This window comes from Petaurus breviceps, unplaced genomic scaffold (assembly GCF_028583685.1).
Source record: "Petaurus breviceps papuanus isolate PSGF00001 unplaced genomic scaffold, PetGlider_PUasm1.0 582, whole genome shotgun sequence".
In the NCBI taxonomy this organism is placed as follows: domain Eukaryota; kingdom Metazoa; phylum Chordata; class Mammalia; order Diprotodontia; family Petauridae; genus Petaurus; species Petaurus breviceps.
This window is the reverse complement of record NW_027186390.1, coordinates 10,514,211-10,534,834: the sequence shown is the minus strand read 5'-3', so window position 1 is coordinate 10,534,834 and position 20,624 is coordinate 10,514,211. Positions and strand designations below refer to the sequence as shown.

The following is a 20,624-nucleotide window of genomic DNA, read 5'->3' as shown; positions in this document are numbered from 1 at the left end:
TCCTTCCTTCCTTCCTTCCTTCCTTCCTTCCTTCCTTCCTCCCTTCCTTCTCTCTTTCCTTCCTTCCATCCCTTTCCCTCCTCTCCCTCTGTCCACATAGTGAATCATACCCTTACCTGCAGGTGCTCTGCCCAAAGGAATCTAAATTTTGATCGCTGAAACCTTGGAAAATATCTTGGGGTTTACATGCTAAATTTCTTTTTTTATGGACCATGCCTTCAACCCAAACCACTCAGGCTTTCATTGACTGGCCAACAACAGGTCCCAGCCCAAGCCTCACTGGGTCATTGTTTGGGTTCTGATGACTCAGAGTGAGTATAAATATCTATTCTTTCTGTTTTGGCCAGAAATCCTGAGGGTTTTTGAGGGTCTTTCCCTCCAAGACTGATTTTTTTTACTAGGTAAAAGAGGACATTCTTTCCTCATTTTTAACCTAGCTTTAATCACTGAATGGGAGTTGCCTCAGACAAACTGAGACCTGGGAAAGACCTGAACTTTAAAAGGCCAAAGTCTCCACTGCATCTGGGGCCATCTCCAGTCATCCTGATTTATGTCTTGCCACTACTCCCAGAAGGCTCAGGTCCCCAGTGAAAGTGAGGCTTGTGACTCTGCACAGCCCTGCCTCACTTAAATCCAAGTCACATGAAAGTCATGACATCACCTTCCTGATGTCATGGTCCTCTTCAAGAATGAATGACAAACAACAATTAACAGTATTCATTTGTATATAGATGTTTACATACTCCAAAATCTTTCTTCCTAGAGATGGAGGAGAACTTGGTTGTATTATTACGTTTCTAATAAGTAGACCTCAAATTAAAATGATTTTACCTTGTAACTCTGGGTCAAGAAATAGTGTGGCATAGTAAACAGAGAGCCAGCCTTGGAGTCAGGAAGACCAGGATTCCTGCTTTGGACACTTACTGGCCATGTGAGCCACAATTCATTTAACCTCTTAGTGCTTCCAGGAAACTATAAATCCAAGTTGCAGAGCAAGGGCTGATGTGGCTTGGTAGAGGGAGATTCTTCATCAGCAAATATCTGTCACTGGATCTAGATGGCTCTGGAGGAGAAAGTGAGGCTGGTGATCTTGCACAGCCCTCCCTCACTCAAAGTCAACTTCAAGTGATGTCATCATTTTCCTGATGCTATGGTCCTCTTCCAAAACAAGGGACAAATACAATACAACCATTATACTAACAAAATCAGAGGTTTGTTATTCTCATTCCTGCCTCCCCACCCCCAATAAAAAACCAAAACTCTTCACATACACAACAATTCAACTCAGAGTCACTTCTCTGCTCAAAAATCTTTGATTCCTCTGTATTACCTCCAGAGTAAAAGACAAACTCTTTAACCCTGGTGCTTAAAGATCTCCAAAATCTGGCTGTCACCTACCTTTCCAGATTTATTTCATATTCTTCCCCATTCAATAACTTTGCATTCCAGGCAAAGTGCACCACTAACTATTTAGTCTCTCATCTCTATTCCTTTGCATGGGTGATCCTCCATGCCTGGAGAGTATACCCACCATTACTCCCCTGTCTAGAATTCTGAACTTCTTTCAAGACTCAGCTTAGGTTCACCTTTCCTGATTCCTTTCTAGTTTGTGCTCTCTCCCTCTGCAGACCATCTTTTGGTTTACTTATCTCTGTTGTATTGACCCAATAGAATGTTGAAATCTTCTGGAAGGCAGGACCTATTTCCTTAAAAAAAATATTTTTTAGAGAAATGATAATTAATAATCAATGATCTGAGGAGATCCAGAGTTCTCCCTTTTTCTATTATCCTCTTCAAAACCTCAGTCTCTGAAGGTTGAGCTAACTTTCTTTTCGACCCCATCCAACCTCAATCTCTAACCTAAAGTGAATTCCACCAAATCAAGGTTGGGTGGAGATAGATCCTTTTGTCTAGATTGTCTAAGGCTGAAGATAGTCTGGGTATTGGGTTAGTCTCTCAGTCCAAGAGATAAATAATATGGCTCTCAGAAGTGAGCTCATTTCTCTTTGTAAAGTTCCTCTCATTAATCGTTAACCAACCAGAGTTGATGGCCATCTCTAGTACAAGGGCATATAAACCTCAAGAAGTGGCCATGCTTCTTCTTTGACCATCAAGAGGATAAGGAACCCTTTATATGTCAATCACTTATTGGCTATTATTGATAAAACTGAATATAATTTACCCCAAAACTTTGTTTCTTGAAATTATTTTGTCACATTTTGTATATCTAAGGCCTATCACAGTGACTTGTACACTGTAGGTGCTTAATTGCATTGGTTACCCAAATCTAGATGATCTGCTTTGTGGGTAACTCATGACCAATAAATCTTCCATCCTTCTTTTCTCCTCCTGTAACCTATAAAGTTACACCCTGAGAATACAAACTATTTTGGTATTAGCCTAGAACAAACAAACATATAATGTACTCCAAAGCTCAATATGAATTAACTTTTTATTAGATGCTGTTTGGGATGCTCATCCATTAGCAAGAATAATTGAGAGATGACTGTAGGTCTAAGATAGGCTAAAAAGGGCAGGTATCCTATGTAACTCATCTTAAAATGTAGAGAAAAATATGGTATAGTGTATGTATTTATACTTAGAAACATATATATGTTTATATAATGGTCAAGTTCTTCCTCAAGTCTAATAGTTAAGTACATTCTATTTGCAAAGCAATTTTAAACATGAAATATAGCTCTTAAATGTGTTCCAGAAGAAAAGCTTCATAGTGGGCAAATCATGGTGCTAAGTGCATAACCCATCCATAATTTAATATGACCACTGGGGATTCTTGTGGTTATATTATGTAGCTAGCATCTCTTCTGTATTTATTTTTTTAAACAATACTAAGGAATAAAGCAAGTGAATTTAAGATCCAGTATAAAGGGCTTTTTACCCTTCTACTGAGTGACAAACACAACTAGTAGCTATTTCAATGGTACAGCTGTTTGTTTGAATGCTAGTAAGTTATCTATACTACCAGAGCTCTCTCATAGGAAAATGTTCATTTCCTCTTATTTTTGTAAATTGTCAAAAGTAGTGTTTCCCAACATTTTGATTCTGTAATATTATCTTAAAGCATATATATTATCTATGACAAACCTGGGCTAGATATCCCTAAAATTTGATTTTTTGAGGGGGGAAGGTTGGGCCGGGCCAGAGTAAATCATCAAAAGTTTTGTCTTTTAAAATAAAATAAAGGTGAAAAGAGAAGAAAGAATGGGCTTTGGAAAAGATAGGAAAGAATTAAGAGCACAAAAGAAGAAAGATAATAGGGAAGATAAAGACAAAAAAAAAAGAAAGATGAGAAGAAAGAGGAAATCACAGGTGAACATTTACTTAATTTGGTAAATAGTTTGTGACAACTGACTTCTGTGTAAATAGTGAGAGAGCTCAATCAGTTTTAATCTAAAGTTGTTTGAGAAGCATGGTCCTCTAGGGAATTGAGTGGTTAACATAGATAAAGAACTGCTGCTTCAGTAACTTATCCAGGATGGTCTCCTAAGCTTTAGGAAGCCAGATCCTCTTTTTAAATGTTATGGAAAAATAGGAATGAGAAGAACAGAAAGACTATAACATAATTGTGATTTCGTTATTGTTAGCTGATTGGGGAACTCTCCCTACCAATATACACCAGAACCAAATATGACAAATGACAACATATGAATATGACAATATATGAAGACATATCTACGGAGTCCTTGGGGAGTTATCTAGTTTAATAAGTAACTACAACATAAAAATGTTAACCTTAAAGTGGTTTAAAGTTAAAAATCTGGGGGCCTCAGTTCTCCCCACCAAAAAAAAAAATTCTGTAAAGAGCTCCTCAACCATCATTAAAAATTTCTATGGTTGGGGCGGCCAGGTAGCACAGTGAGTAAGAGCACCGGCTCCAGTGTTGAGAAGACCTGGAGATCGAATCCCGGGCTCAGACACTTAGCACCCACCCAGAAACACCTGGCTGTGTAACCTTGAGCAAGTTACTTAACCCTGATTGCTTTAAAAAAAAAATTTCTATGGTTACTCAGTCCCACTGAAAAAGTCTCTCCTCTCAAATGTCCCAAAGAAGTGACAGAAGACCTAGTAATGGACAGCCCCACTGCATGATCCATCCTGTACTCTGACATTTGGTTAATTTTCTGTAAACACCACTTTCAACATGTCACTCTGCTGATCAACTCCTTTCCCCCAATTACCTTCCAATACCAACACAACAAAACATAACTCCTTCAGTTATTATTTAAGGGCCTTAACAAGTTGACCCTAACTCACCTTTCCAATATTTCCTCCAACTATTCCAAACAAACCTTCTAACTCCATTCAGTCTGGTCTTTTAACTGCCCCATGAACATGCCATTTCCCCCAAGCCTTTGATCCTGTATCTTTCACTGCCTATGGCATTTACCTCGACACAATCACAGTCTTGGATGTGCTGAAGCTTGTGAAAGGATGCAAGGCAACAAAAAGGTATTTAGGGTTGTTTTTTTTAAAGTATGTTCACAGGAGCGGCTAGGTGGCACAGTGAATAGAGCACCAGCCCTGGAGTCAGGAGGACCTAAGTTCAAATTTGGCCTCAGACAATTAACACTTACTAGCCGTGTGACCTTGGGCAAGTCACTTAACCCCAATTGCCCTGCCTTCCACCTCCAAAAAGCAAAATAAAATAAAGTATGTTCACAGCAAGATTAACAAGGAAGGGGATAGGTTCTTTTGTTTGAGAAAAAATGGTAGAATATGGACAGCAGAGAGAACAAAATAATTCCAACTCCAATTTTGCTCTGGATTTTCTATCAAGAAGAATGATTTTCAAAATAAGAGTAGAACAAAGATCAGAACTGAAGTTTTGAATTGATAATATGTTAGGCAAACTTCTGGCTATTTAGAATGAATTCAATGTTAGACAAATCACTCTACAGGGTACTGAAAGAATGTGAAGTCAGAGGGCTTGCATCCAGATTCTGCCACTATCTAATATGATCTTGGGCAAGATATTTAATTCCCCTAGTTGACAATTTATTAATCTATAAAGCAGGGACATTGGATGAGATGGCTTCTAAAGTCCCTTTAAGTTCTAAAACTATGATCCTGTGAACTTATGTAATTGTAAAATGCAGAAATTCAACCACTGCTGAAAATATCTGTGAAATCATGATGAGCCACAGGGGTACTGGAAGACATGGGATGGACAAATATTATCTTAATTTTCAAAACGGGGGAAAGGGTAGAGCTCAGAAACTATATTTTATGTTGCTCTGTGGTCAAATTCTAGATGGGTTATGAACATTAAGAGAGAAAGCATGGTGATTATAAGGAGCCAGTATGGCATGGGTTTCATTAAAAAAAAAAGTCCTACAAGGAAATACTTGCTTTCTTTTTGATAAGTATAAACTAGTAAAATCAGGGAAATGTCATAGATGTAATGTATCTTGATTTTAGTTATGTGCCAAAGCTTCTGGTGACATCCTTATAGACAGAACAGAGAAATATGGACTGGATATTAATACTAGAAGCTGACTGTATGTCATTCTCTAAATAATGATTGATGGTGGTCAGCTTAATGGGAACTTATTATTAGATAAGTCACAGGATTCACATTCTCTCATTTGATAAAAGTATTTCCAAAACTATAAGATGCTCCCCAAATAAGACACAGAAGGTATATTTATCAAATTAGAGAACAGTGATCTAGAAGGGATAGCTAATTTGTGAGATGCAAGATTTCAAAAGCTTTCAATATGCTGTGATGATGGACTGAGTTTAACAAGATGAAATAAAATAGGGATAAATGTAAAACTCTGCACTTAGCATTAAAAAAAAACTAACTAGATTAGCATTCATAGTCTAATGGGGATAAGGATTATTTATCTTTCCTTTCTTTTTCAACCCAGTGTTTAGAATGGTATCTGGACCATACCAAGTGCTTAGTAATTGCCTTGTTATTGAGTAAAGGACTTGCTAGACTTATAGCTGACTACAAGTTCAATAAATAGAATGAAATCTTGGTTTTCATCAACAAAAATATATCATGATAATAAGGCAATTAAGAGTCCCACTGTACAATTAGTTGGTCAGACTGAATCTGCCGTATCAAGTCCAGTCTTTGTTGCTACATTTGAAAAGGAACACTGACAAATTGGTCTAAATCAGAAGGCAACTGGGCTGGAAATCATATCATACAATGAAAATGGTAAGACTGGATAGACTTGTGTGGAAAGAAGGGAGACATATCAGCAGATTTCAAATATTTAAAGTATGGCACACAGAAGAGAGAGCAGATTCATTCTGTGTTACTCCAGAAGAAAAGAACTATGTACTGGGGTGGAAGCTACAAGAGGAAAGTTTCTACTGTTGGAAAGAGTGTCGAACTTAGAGACTAATTTGAATCTCACTTCTGACAGTAGCTATGCAATTCCAAATAAGTCAGCTCATCTCTTTTGTGACTCAGTCTCTTCATCTATAAAATGGATGTAAAAATACCTGCATTACCTGTTTCCCAGTGTTGGTGTGAAGGAAAGTGCTTTGTAAATATTCATTCACTATTAGTCAGTATTAACAATAGAACAGGCTACTTTACAAAACTGTCTCTGCAAGTATCTAAATAGGCAGAGACTATTTGCTAGAAAAAAAATGCTAAATTCTGGGTGAAATAGCATCTAGTATTATTACTATATGTTTAAAGTACTTTTGATAGTTGTCATGGTAGGATTTTGCAAAATTAATAGTGGGGTGAAGGAAGGATAGAAAAGGGAACCTAACTGAGGAATCAGAGAGTTGGTGAAATGAACAGAGTTGGTAGCCTGTAAGGAGGGATAAAATCAATCACCAGGCTTATAGTCTTTCAGTCATCAACTAATTAGAGGTATCTTTCAATTGCAAAACAGGGACTTAATGAGACCAAAAGAGGTATGAGTAGAGGTGGGAACACAGCAGGTTGGACTGTGAAACAAGAAGAGAAAAAAGCTTATTCCTGAGTCTTAAAGGAAGTGCATGTGATGAGACAGGAATGATGGGACTGGTAATGAAGGTGGCATAGTAGGCCTACTATAACCAATCTTAGATGTTAAACTAGAAAGAAATTGTAAAGCTGACCCTCACCAAGAGGTGGAACCAACCTTGGCAACCAACCAACAAATGAAGTTTTTGGGCAAAATGACCAAGACAGAGAGAGACACCAGCCAGCTACTTAGATTTCCAAGGTCTAAAGCCACTGACACAGAAAAGCTGAGAATTATGAAGATAGCTTTGAACCTATGGAAGGAATCTTTAGGGTAGAATACAGAAATGAGTGCTTTTTTCATTCAAATAGCAAGGTTGGGATTTCCAAAGGGTAAGCCATAGATGGCATAATGGCTTAAAGTCATTTGGGAGCCAAACAGTAAAATGCCTTCTTCTTTTAAGAGTACCACACCTGGAGATAAGCTTAGGAGGCAATTTCTGGAAAGGTGTGAGAATCTTAGCAGCCCTGTTAAACCATATCAATATCAGGATAAGGAGTCAAAGAGCTTGGTCTAATATCTAATCCAGACAGAGCAGGCTTGACTCATGTACAAGAAATAAAAGAATGTTACCAAGCAGATACAAGCTATGTCTAGAGAGCTCCACTTATATTTTCACAGAATAATACTACAAATTCCTGACATGCCTATAGTGTTTTATACTTTTTAAAGTACTTTCCTATCCATTAATTTATTTAATCTTCACAAAGGCCCTACAAGGTATACAGAGAAGGTCCTATCACCATTTTACAGAGAAGGAAACTGAGGCTTCCAGAGACTTATGTGATGTCCCCTAAGTCACATCCAGTTAGTAAGCAGACTCTGAACCTAGCTCTTTTGACTACTACTCTGGTGTTCTTACTATTTCCAAGCTACTTTTAAGATCAGAGTTAGCTTCTAAGACATAATTTTATAACTTTTCACTTTTTGCTTGTTATTTTAAGCCTTTGTTTCCCTGTAGTTGCTAGAAATAAAAAAAAACCCAACAAAGCAAAATAAGTATTTTAAACCTAAGAAAAATCTATGTGATGCTTTCAGAGTCTAGTTGGAAACCTGTACCCTTTGCTTCAGAAAAATCTAGGTGAGAGGGGTCCAGGTGAAAAAAAAGGCAAGGACATAGTCAATGAACATGTGTCTACTGGTACATTCAGAGGATAATAGTATGAAGCAGGAAAACAAGCTCTAGGCTCATAAGGGGAAGGAAGTGAGGAGCTGGGATCTATTAGAGACTTTAAAAATGTCTCAGGAAGTCCAAGAACAGCAGAAAGGCCCCATGTGACACCACAGGCTGGCTGACCATCTGCTACACATGTTGGAAAAGGGATGCCTTTATGGGGTCAGAGATCAGAGCTACATAATAACAAAGGTTTCCATTTATACTACTCTTTCTAAACTGCTCTCCCCACACTAACTCTGTCTGTCAGTCAGTCAGTCACCAAGCATTTATTAATCACTTTCTATAGGCTAGGCACAAGTGCTAATGATACAAAGGCAAAAAGAGTCCTTACATTTAAGGATATACACTCTGTTAGAGAAGACAACATAGAAGTAATTAGGTACCTAGGAAATATAGACAGTAGAGGGGAGGTCATCTGAGAGGGGAAGGCACCAGCAGCTAAGAGGACAAAGAAAGGGCTCCCGCAGAAAGTGAGAGTTGAACTGAGTCTTGAAGGAAACTAGGGACACTAAGAGGCACAGGTCAGAACAGAGACTATGAGTGAGTGCAAAGATGGGGAAGGATGGAAGAACAGCAAAGCAGGCCAGTGTGGCTGAATGGGAGAGAGCAGTAAATGGGAGTAAAGTATAAGAAGATTTGGAATAGTAGGAAGGGGCTAGGTTTTGAAGAGCTTTAAATGCTTAAAGAGGACTTTATATTTGAGCCTGGAGGTAATAGAAAACTATTGGGAGTTTATTGGAATTGAGGAGAGACATGATCAGATGTACACTGTTGGAAAATATTGTTGGGCAGCTGGAGTGGATACACATCAGGAACCATGTCAGGTTGTTGCAGTGGTCCAGGCAAGAAGGAATGAGAGCTTGAACTAAATTGGTGGCAGTGATAGTAGTGAGAAGTGGTCAGATGCAAGAGATAGTAAAAAGATAGAAACACAAAGATTTGGCAACAAACTGGATATGTAGAGGGAGAGAGAGTGGAGGATTTGGGATGACAACAAAGTTGTGAGCCTTCATGACCAGGAGGAACTGAAAGGTCAATAATACAAGTATTATTAGCTTCATTTTATAGATGAGGAAACTGAGGCCTCCAGAGGTTGAGTGACCCATGGTCATGGGGGAAAAATATCAATCAGAGGCAGGCTTTGGACAAAGGTCTCATTCCAAGTCTAGAGCTTTTCCCATGGTACCAAATTCTCAAAATGAACTCAGAAGTCCCTTTTTACTTTTAAGACTTTATGCAGGGCTTTATGTCTCCCAAATTTAATGGATTATAAGCTTCCAGAATCTTGGACTGTCTGCATCACACTGGCACACAGTATTATGTAAAAAAACTCAACAAATATTTGATGAATAAAACCTAATAATAAAGATTTTATTAGGTTCATTGAGAAAGGTGGAAAGGGTATGAAAAATTGCTAAACTGAATTTTTTTCCTAAGGTGGAATTTTTTTACACTCCCCTACAATTTTAAATATTCATGGAACCTACATAAAAAATCCTGCCCCCCCCCACCTTGGGAATGGGCTATGTCACTGTTTCTAATTTCATAAATGAAGCTGAAATGCTTTGTGACCCACAGTTTCATGACTATAATTATAATGCATCCTATATTTGTATATATAATATTGCTACCAATTAAACACATTGCAGAGGAAAAGACCTGCCAAAACAGACCCCAAAATGTACTTCAGATCTAAGTCTCTTAAAAATATATTATGAAACCAAACATTGGGAACCACAGTTCTTTATTTAGATCATATATGCCCATTAAAAATCAATCTGCTCTTACTGCTAAAGGTCTTAAAAGAAATGTGTTCTTAAGCATTCTTTCAGGAGCTTCAACCACCCCTCCATTCATGTATTTTTGTACACAAGGCCTATGAAAGTGTTTCTAAAAGTGTGAAGACCTATAGAAGTAGTTAGATGGTATGTTTTTCTGTTTGGAACTACCCTAGGGTAAGTTTAGAAAGATTTTTCAAATCCCCAATAAACTATTTCAGGACTGCCCTCCCACCATTTACTACTGAATATTGAATCCCTCCTTGAATCCTTCTAGTAATGATAATGAGAAGCTATCCTTACTAGTAACTTTCAAGTTTCACCTCCTTGTATCTCAGCATGCCTACCACTCTCTTCTTGGCCTTATCGCTACAGACATGTGCACACAGACACGCAGACATATAATTTAAAACACAAATGTTCCCAGATTATTATTTTTAAAGGCACTATAGACACACACTTTTCTCAAATCACTTATGTCTCCAGCTGAACAAAAAAGCTTTCTCCATCGATAAAAGCTGAGACCAAGAAACACTAAACAAGGTTTGGCAGGCACAAAGAGGATAAGGAAAAGGCCCACCACTCTAGTAAATAGCTTCTGCAAAGCTAAGCAGAATTGCAAGAGTACTGTAGGTACAGCTGATTCAAAGTTCCCATAGGATAAATCATTTTCACTGAGCTCAGTGAGCACAAGATTAAGAAAGAGCATGATTAAGATGATGATGTAAGAGTTTCATCTTACACTTCCATGAGTTACAAATGTTTACTAACACACAGCAGATACATCCATAAAATGGCTAATATAAATGGTTGGATTTTATCCTGGCATCTGGATTAACTATTTTAAACCCTTCAAATTGCACATATGGGTATGGAAGTTAATATTTACCTTTAAATGTAAATATGTACTAATTGCAGGAGAGTTTTCATATTTTAAGTAAAAAAGAGCTATGGCTGTGTCTTTAAAGCATAGTTATCTTTAGTTAACGGTTATCATAGTTGACTTAATACTCTGCTTTTCTAGGTACAGGCCTAATTGCCTGTAGAGGTATCTGCCACCAAGTACTGGAGTTAACATTAAACAAAGAATATAGTATTTCATCAGGTAAAGTTGCTTCTCAATTAAGTAAAAAGGTTCAAGTTCATAGAAAAAAAAATAAGAACTCTGTTCTGTACATAAATTCAAGTTACTGCTATATAACTTACTATGTAAGTAATGTGGGAAGGAAAATTGAGGCTTTAGAAGGTTACAAGTATACTCTCCACCTATACACCGAAAACCTTGGAAACTTAAAAATAAACACTTGAGACCAAATAGAGACTGTCAATTTTAAAGTTAGAAGAGGAAACAGTAAGGAGGGAAAGGTGTGTGAACAGATTTTTTGACAGCTTCAGCTAAATAATACTCTCTGGGTTTGCTCCTCTAGGAAACTTAGACACTTTCTCAGCTATGTCTTTGTGTGTGCATACACACATACACACATGTGGATTCTATATGCACCTGTATATAAGCAGCCACATATGTTTACACACACATATATGTGCAGGTCTACATGTGTATATACATGCATACACATTATTCAAGTTCTGGAATATAAATATGGTTTTGAAAGGAATGCTACACTTCATAAATAGTATTTATTGAAAATATGAGGAACAGTTGCAGACACATAGACTGTCTCCAGAAGAGAACAAAATCAGGAGTAGGTGATGAGCTTTCAGGGACTGACCCACCTATGGTCCCTTGTGACTTTTGTTACACAATACCTAAGATAACTTGATAACACAGCAAAAGTTTTTCCCTTTAAGGGGCAGGGGTCTCTTCCCAAAGCAAACACTATCAGAAGCTAGGGAGTGTAAGGCTGAGCACCTCTGGAATTAAGGTGCATTGTCCCTGGCTGGTGTGGAGAGTTAGAGGAGAAGAGAAAGGAGAAAGAGGAAAAGACTGTATATTTGCCTAATGACCCTTATTTCAAAGAGAAGGAAATTTTACTAAGGAAGGAAGAAAAGAGTGTCAGGGAGGTACTTGTGCACATGCAGGTACAGCCTCATTTTCTGTCCTATGGGCCCTTAGTTCTACATTCTCCAGGTTGCCCAGGTTGTGAGTGCTTGGGACTCACAGGTTGAGGTGAAAAGGGGGGTGGGGAGAGTAGACGCAGAAGATATTTGGGGATTGTGGAAATGCCATGAAGGAAGGTGAGGAGAAGGGGGGGTGCGGTGCTGCAAGGAAGAGGAAAAGGTTATTAGTTACTGAGGCTGAGGTTTGGGAGGAGGCGCCCAAATAGGGCACTTCAGAGAATAAAGGGAAGGAAAGACAGTTCAACCTTACCTTGCTGACTACGTTTTGGACGAGACCGGCTCGGATGCGGTAGTGCCATTGGTGGCACTGGCAGTTGCTGGAGTTGAGGTCTTCTTTGTCCGGAGGAGGTTGCAGAGGCAGCGTGTAGTCCACCTCTGTTCCTCCCAGGCTACTACTATTGCTCAGGTTGCTCACGGGTCTCCAGGTGGTCGTGGAAAAGGTTGCTGGAGTGCCAGTCCAGTTCCCAAAGTCGCCTATGCCCACTCTGCCAGTGGCTGTTGCCCCCACGAAACCAGTTCCTTCCTGGGGTCCCCGACACCAGAATTCCGGCTGGTCCAAGAGAAAAGAGTCCGAGAACTGGCTGAAGCCAATAAACAGCGCCGGGATCCAGGTGAGGATCACCAGTGTCTTCTGGTAGCCTCCGCCCAGCCCCCCGAGGAAGGGCAGCACCGACCCATCGTAGTCCAGCAGCAGGAGACTCGGTGCGGAGGACGAGGAGCAGCAGCTGGGTTGTGGGGCGCCTCCCGGGGCCCCGGGAGCCGGGAGAGGTGGCAGGGTCTGGATGTCCCCTACGTCGACAGCCGGACCTCCCAGAGGGGCTGCTGCAGCCGCAGCCTCCCCGGCCGGCAGGGAGCCGTTCTCCTCGGGAGGGGGCTGGTGGCGTCTGGGCCCGCCGCCGCCTCCCGCTTCACGTCTCCGGTCTATCGCCATCCTCTCGACCCGCCACACGGAGAGATGCACATAGAGAGAGGGGGAGGCGAGGGAGCCACCGCCGGTGCCACTACTGCGGCGCCTCCTCCAGCGCCCTGCCTGCCTGGGCCAGAGGGCAATGTCAATTTGGGCTTAAAAAAAAAATAAATAAAATCTGCGGTTTAAAAAAAAATTACCCCCACCTCTCCCCTGTCCCCTCTTTCTCTCTTCCCCCCTCCTCCTCCTTCTCCTCCGCGGGAATGAGTGCAAGATCGCGAAGCGCACTGCCAGGCGGCCACTGCGTCCCGCCGGTGGCGCTCCTAGCCCCAGGTCAGTCTATGCGTCAAGCCGTGCCCATGTCGCCCTGGGCCGTGCACCCGCTGCCCGCTAGCTTCCCCTCCCTCCCCAGGAGCCGAGAGGGCTCGGAGCGAAGCCGCCGCCGGAGCTGCTGCTGCTGCCGCCGCTGCCGCTGCTGCTCCTGCCCGTTCTTCGGCCCGGGATGCAGCAGCTCTGCCACCCGCGGAGGACGGACGTGCCGCTCGCTCCGGCGGCGGGCAGGGGCTCCAGGGGGCGGGAGAGGCCGGCTCCCGGGAAACGGGACCACAGCCTGGCTCCCCCGGCTTCTTAGCCGCCGCCGCCACCGGCGCTGCCGCCGCCGCTGCAGTCGCAGTCTCTGCGGCCCCGGCACATCGGCTTTTCCTGGCCAGGGGGTGCGGACGGGCGGCGAGAAGACTCTCCCCCCCCCTCCTCCTCCTTGTCCTCCTCCTCGAGGAGCGGGGACCGCGATCCAGAGGAGCCGAGCTAGGCTGCGGCAGCCAGTAAAGGAGGAGCCGAGCTCCGCTCTGCTCCGCAAGCCGGCGGCGCTGCGCCCTGAAGGAGCCGGCTCCTGAGTGCAGCCCCGGAGGGGGGAGGGGTGGTGACGGGGGAGGGGGCGGCGCGGGGCGGGGGAGGGACAACGGACAAGGGAGGAGGGAGCCAGCGAGCTAGCTCCACTCCTTCCTTCTCCTACTCCCCTCCCGTCTTTCTTGATTGCACTCTGGACGCCTCCCGGAAGCGAGGAGCTCGGATCCCAACCTGCACAGCCGGCCAGTCTCCTTCCCTCCTACCCCCCACCCCCTAAGCTCCCGCCCCGGGCCCGGGACTCGCGCCTCCTCCTCCTCTCCCCCTCCCTTCCCGAGGTGTAGGTACAACAGCGGCGACGGCGGCCGCGGCCGCACCTGCTGCTCCCGGTTCCTGAGCGCCAGCGCCACCTCCAGTTCACCGTGCGCCTTCTGCGGGATTGGGGGGCAAGCGGAGAGAGGGGACGGAAGGATGGGGAATAGAACACTTCAATTCTGCCAAATCCAAGGAACTGAACAGTGTGCCCCCCAGTGCTGATACCTCCCTCCTTTTCCACTCCACAGAAGGTGCGTTTGGAAAGGAGACGGAGGCCAGATGAGAAAGGAGCGAAGAGGGAATTAGGGGAGGGAGGAGGAGACCCGCTCCTGACTCAAGGTCTGCCTTGCAGGGTTCTGTAGGAGTCAGGCTGAGCAATTTTGTGGCTGATTTCTGTACGTAGCTTTTGTCTTGGTTTTCCCGTTCACCCCAAGATATGTCTGGGTCCTAAACCTTGCAGCTCTACCGTTGACCTCTGCACAGTCCAAAGGTGTGTATAGGCTTGCCTGAGTTCCTCTCCAGGAGCTACAGAAGCGTACTTCTGAGCTCAGAGAGGATGTTGTCTGCCTCCAGCTGGCCAGTTCTTCGGTTTTCCACTGATGGGGTTTGTTTTGTGCAAGCCTAAAGCCAGTCCATATGTACCAAAAAGGGACAGAGGTGCATTTACCAAGTTCAGCGCTGTCACTGATCAGTGGCTACAAACAAGCAAGGAAAGGCTGAATATAATTCTTCAAACCTCCAGCCATGCCAAACACCCCTATACACTACCAAATTACCAATACTCTTCCATCTCACACCGCAAACAATGATATTTTTAGGTTAATGTTTAAAGACTCATTTTCATAAAATGTTAATTTTGTAATTTTTTTATGATTGCCCACCAAATGGCTTAATGTCACTTTTCAGACTTGTTATGTATTTATTTATGTATGCATGCACAAGCTACCCAACACCTTTTTTTCCTTTCTCCCTCACAATCTCCAACCTTGAACAATATACTGCGTAGATATCAATTCTTATGGCTAGAAGTTCCATTAGCATTTTTCGTACTGTCTACAGAGCACAGCACAAATGGTAATTACGTAGCACCTTTCACCCAAGATTCCCTACGTGCTGTTCAATTTTTACATTTTAAGTTTTTTAATGGAAGTCTTAGGTGGAATAATCTGGCTGTATTTCAGTTTGGGATCAGAATTGTGAAATAAATATATTTTCCACAAGCAATTCTGAATAAGGTTTAGAGTATCATAGGGACCTTAGAGAATTAATTTAACTCATCAAGCATTTATTAAGCACCCACTATATGCAAAACCCTGTTCTAGGAGAGGGATACAAAGAAAAAAAAAGTCAAACTGTCCCTGCCCTCAAGGAGCTTATGTTATTGAAAGAAATATAACAACTACCCTTAAAGAAAATACAAAATAATATGGGTAGAAACGAGTTCCAGCAAGGTTAGTCCCTTCATTTTACAGTTGAAGAAACTGAGTTCTATTCCATCCCTTCACCATCACCCCATCTAACCCATTCCTCTTCTCCCTTTCGGAGCAAGGCTAGATCTTGACTTGCCTAAGATCAAGCAAAGAAGTAAACAGCAGAATTAGAATCTGAAACCAGGTTTTATTGACTCCTAATCTAGCACTCTCACCCCTGTATCAGTTGTCAAAAGGACCTTTTTAAAAGCTATGCACATTTTAAAATTGTAAATTTATTTTTTTATTTATAAATTTACATCACATTTGTACTGAAGATTCCCTACTGAAACATATCATTTCTTTATGGTGTGTGGATATGTTTGGTAAAAATGAAATATTTCTGATGAGGGCCTGTTGGGTGGGGAAAAGTCACAGACTTCCCCGAATAGCTGGAAGGAATAGATTAGATAAACAGAAGATGGCAGGAGCCCATAGGAGCTGGAAGAGAGTCCAGAGGCTGAGGAAGACTTCACTAAGGCCTAAAGAAAAAAAAAAACACTAGGGAAATGGCTATTGAAATTATATTTAAAGACATGTGTATGTGATAATGGGCACTGTGTACATGACAGGAATGGTCTCTGTCAGTGATAATTTTAAATAGCTTCACTTCTTTTCAGCTGTGTCAGCAATTGAGTGTGTAAACATTGTATTTGTCTTTGTAATTTTTTAAAAAGTGATAGCTTTAAAGAATTTCATTTGCCTAAGTTTGGCTGACAAACCCTAGCAGGGTGATTTGTGTCTATCCTTTTTTTCCCTTTTCCCTTAAAGTAATAAGTATCTTCAGATTTCCTCACAACTCCCTGGAACTTACTTCTAAGTCATAGACAGGTTGACAGATCTTTGTTGGAGGAAGGAGTTTCCAGCATTGGGAGTATAGGGAGTACTTTGCCTGAAGAAATCTCAGATCAATTATATTTATATATCTTCTCACATAATAAATATTATAAAATCTTAGCTGTTATTCTAAAAGGTTTTGACTTATTTAAAATGACTAAAAGCTAAAATGTCGTTTATTCTCAGGACTTTGAAAACAGCTTTTTTTACATGTGGCAAAAAAAAAAGTTCCTTTGTCAAGTACTTTGTGTACCAGCCAGAAAAAATGTTTCTTTTGTTTAAAAAGAATACCAGTGAAAGCATATGGTGATACATTGAACCCATTTTCTTTCACTTTTGAAAACTGTAAAAAAAAAAAAAAAACCCTAACAAAATATAACTCACTTCTGAGTTCTACAATTCCATATACTAAGTTTAAGACTCTCCATAATTCTATTAAAGTTCATATTATGGAATTAAAGTTAGGCTTAAAGGTTAACACTTCTGTGATACTTTAAGAACCCATATTTTCATCTATGGGTCACTCTCTTTTGATAATACAAATCATGATTCTTCTTTAAACTCAAGTAGAAAGAGGTGGTATGGTTTGGTGGAAAGAACTGTGATTAAGAAGTTCGAGAAGGGTCTGTTTCCTCATCTGTGAAATAAGGAAGTTGAATTGAATGACCTCTGAGGTCTCTTTCAGATAGGCTTTATCATCCTATGGCTAAAAAAAAAATCACCATCCCACCATCAAACTGGTGATCAACCTTCCTGAACTGAGCATTAATTTTTTCTCTCTCACCTCACCCCCTCCCTAATTGGGGAGAGGGTTGTAGTGAATGCATATAGTCAAACAAATTTAGACACTAATCAGGTTCAAAAATGTACATCTCATTTTCAACTTGTATCTATCCCCTTTTTTGAAGGAGGGGGGAAATAGCTTCATCATCATGATTGGTCATTGCAACCATCAGAGTTTTTAAGTTTTCCAAAGTTGTATGCCTTTGTATAAACTGATTTCCTCATTCTACTCACTCCACTCTACATCAGTTTATATGTGTTTTTAAGTTTCTCAGAAACTCTCCATTTTGTCATTTCTTATAACACAATAGTATTCCATTCCATTCATATAATAAAATTTGTTTCTCCAGTTGATGGGCAGCCCCTTAGTTTCCATTTCTTTGCCACTACAAAAAAGAGTTCTTAAAAATATTTTTGCTTATATGGATCCTTTTCTTCTTTTTCAGATCTATCTGGTATCTAGCCTAGTAATGGTATTGCTGGGTCAAAAGCTATGCATGGTTTAGTAACTTACTGAGCATAGTTCTAAATTGCTTTCCAGAATGGATGGGCCAAATTCACAGCTCTATCAAAGGTACATCAATGTCCCTGTTTTCCCAAAGTCCCTTCAATATTTATCATTTTCTTTTTTTGTCATGTTTATCCATCTAATGGGATTATGTGTGAGGTGGAACCTCACGCATTTTGCTTTCATTTGCATTTATTAAATTACTAGTCATTTGGAGCATTTTTTCATAACTACAATGCCATTTCTACTATGTCACCATTGCCTCTCAATCAGAATTTTGTGGATGCTAATCAAACCTTAAAGTACAATATATGGCTGTTCTCTTCTCCTGACTCCCTAGCCCCCTTACCTTTTCATCACTTGCTTCCTGCCAAATTTCAGCCTGGGTTCACTCCTACTCTCCACCACCTTATCTCCTACACACTTGTTGCTTCACAAAGGTAGAGAAAATTACACAAACATTCTGATTGGATCCACTAGAGCTTATTGGAGGGGGAGGGGATGGCATTGGAGGGATAAGATGGTCAGATCTATACTGCTAGAAAATCACATTTATTTAGCTGAATGGAGGATGAATTGGAATGGGGAGAGGCAAGGCAGAAAGGCATGTTAAAAGTCTACCCCAGTAGTCTTAGGTGCTAAGAGTTAGGTTTCAAAATAGTTGTTGATAGGCAGTGGTAGAAGGAATTTTTCTCATAAGAAATTTCTCTGCACTAACACAAGTCCATCAAAAGAAAAGGTTTTTGGAAGTGAAACTTTTAAATTTGGATCAACAGGGGGAATTCTTTCACCAGGAGTTTCCCTGTATCAATGAAATCATAGGTTCAGACCCCCTCAAAAAATTAAGAGCTAAAATCAATTTGGAAAAACAAAAGAAAACTTCTTTTGAGATTTTTTAAATAGTGTAACTTTTATTGAGTTGAACAGTGGTGATATAATAGTGTTTATAAAATTAACTTTGTGGTTTTTTTCAACTTAAAATAAAACCTTCTCTGTACAGAGCAAGACTGATCTGCTAACTTGTCAATAGATTCATTTCTGACCATAGAATCAGTGATTTCCCAAGTATTAGAGATGGAACACCTAGGAGATCATCTAGCTTCCCTCTTTCCCCCAACCAATTATACAGATGAGAAAATCAAAACCCAGAGATGTTAAGAGACTTGTCTAAAGTTACGCAGCCAGTTTATGGCAGAACTGTTATTAAAATTCAAGCTTTTAAAAAAATGTTTGTTTTAATCAGCCAAAATCCACCTTCTCAGCATCCCATCCTAAATCTCCTCTCTCCAACAATTAAGAACTCAAGGGAAACAAACCCCACTACAAACATGTAGTCAATCAAAACAATTTTCCGTAGTAGTCATGTCCAAAAAATATTTGTCTCATTCTGCATTCTAAGTCCTTCACTTCTCTATTGGGAGGTAGTTAGCATGTTTTGTCATCAGTCCTCTGGAATCTTGGTTGGTCATTATGCTGACAAAAGTTCAGCACAATGGTGTTGCAATACATTTATATACCACAGCTTGTTCATTCATACCCCAATTTATGAACACCCCCTCATATTCCTATTCTTTTTGACCTTAAAAAGTGCTGTAAATAAAAACTGTACATCCTCCAAATTTATTTTGCTTAAGACTAATCCCTCTTAATCAACCTTTCCTTGAACTGCTCCTTTCTCTTTCTCCCCTTTTCCTCTAATTTTTCTGTTGAGTGAAATATATTTCTATAACCAACTCTCTGTCTCTCTCTCTGTCTCTCTCTCTCTGTTTCTCTCTCTCTCCCTCTCTGTCTCTCTCTCTCTCTGTGTCTGTCTCTCTCTCTCTGTCTCTGTCTCTGTCTCTCTGTCTCTCTCTGTCTCTGTCTCTCTCTTCTTCCTTCTTTTGATCAGTTCAGATTAGAATGAGGTTGGAATGTCTGCCACTCCTTCCACCTTCTCTACCTTATTTGTAGAGATGTCTACTTCTACACCCTGATTATGAGATAATTTTTCCTAACCTTTCTTTCCCTTCCTCCCCAGTCTATGTCTCTTCCTTTCTCTGGTCTTTTCTCATCATGAAGATATAACATAACCATTTATAGGTCTTAACTAATTAGATACCCACTATGACCCTTGATGATGACAGAGCTCAGAGTTTTTATGTTTCTCCTGACTCCCTTGTTGGCACTTCAGAGTTTCTGTACAGCTATGGTGTATTCATCTGGAGTGCTTGGAAGTCTTCTGTTTTCTTAAAAGTCTATTTTCCCCCCGTAAGATTATATTCAATGTTGCTGGGTATGTTATTCTTGGTTATAAATCTATACATTTTGCTTTCTGATATATTATATTCTAAGCTTTCTGCTCCTTTAGAGTGTTGACTAATCACTCCTTTATGAGTGATCCTGCCTGTGGCTCCTCAGTACTTGAATTATCTCTTTCTGGCTGCTCGCAGTATATTTTCTTTTGAGCTGGAAGCTCTGGATTTGGTTGCCTCCCATTGGGAGTGAGATTAATTCAGCTCAAGAAATAGGGTGCTGGATCTTTCTAAGGGGAAAACTCCAGGCAATCCCTGGCATAACAAATTGGGAATAGGGACACCATGGAGACTACCTGCTCTTCTCATGTTTTCTCCCAATAGTCTTTTCTTTCAGTGACCTGTAGTGGGGTTGGCCCCTTCCATCTTCTCTCTCAAAGCTAGAAACTGATTTGGCTCTATACTCAAAGAAGACTTTTGCGTGGAGAATCCCAAAGTTGGACTCCTCTCTCCAGTCCTCTCCAAAGGAAGACTGATTGAGAATTGAAGCTCTTCTCTCTCAACAACTCTGTCTCACCCCTCACACTGGGCAGGGCCTTCACCTCCACCAATAAGGAAAGTCCCACTTGGGATACTTGTTACATCATGTCTAGGCTCTCTCCTCTCCTCTCCTCTCCTCTCCTCTCCTCTCCTCTCCTC

At 40.9% G+C, this 20,624-nt stretch overlaps 1 protein-coding gene across 2 annotated transcripts in view; it reads right to left on the bottom strand.

Annotated features, from left to right (window-relative positions):
• The window catches only part of SLC22A23 (solute carrier family 22 member 23), a 279,990-nt gene extending 266,878 nt beyond the window's left edge, over window positions 1-13,112 (bottom strand). The window contains exon 1 of one of the 2 annotated variants that reach the window (XM_069103570.1): window positions 12,283-13,112. In XM_069103570.1, coding sequence (XP_068959671.1) covers window positions 12,283-12,963 — 681 coding nt within the window. In that variant the 5' untranslated portion in view covers window positions 12,964-13,112. The remainder of the gene's footprint in view (window positions 1-12,282) is intronic. The other variant, XM_069103569.1, reaches the window with a different exon arrangement.
• Window positions 13,113-20,624: the final 7,512 nt, after the last annotated feature.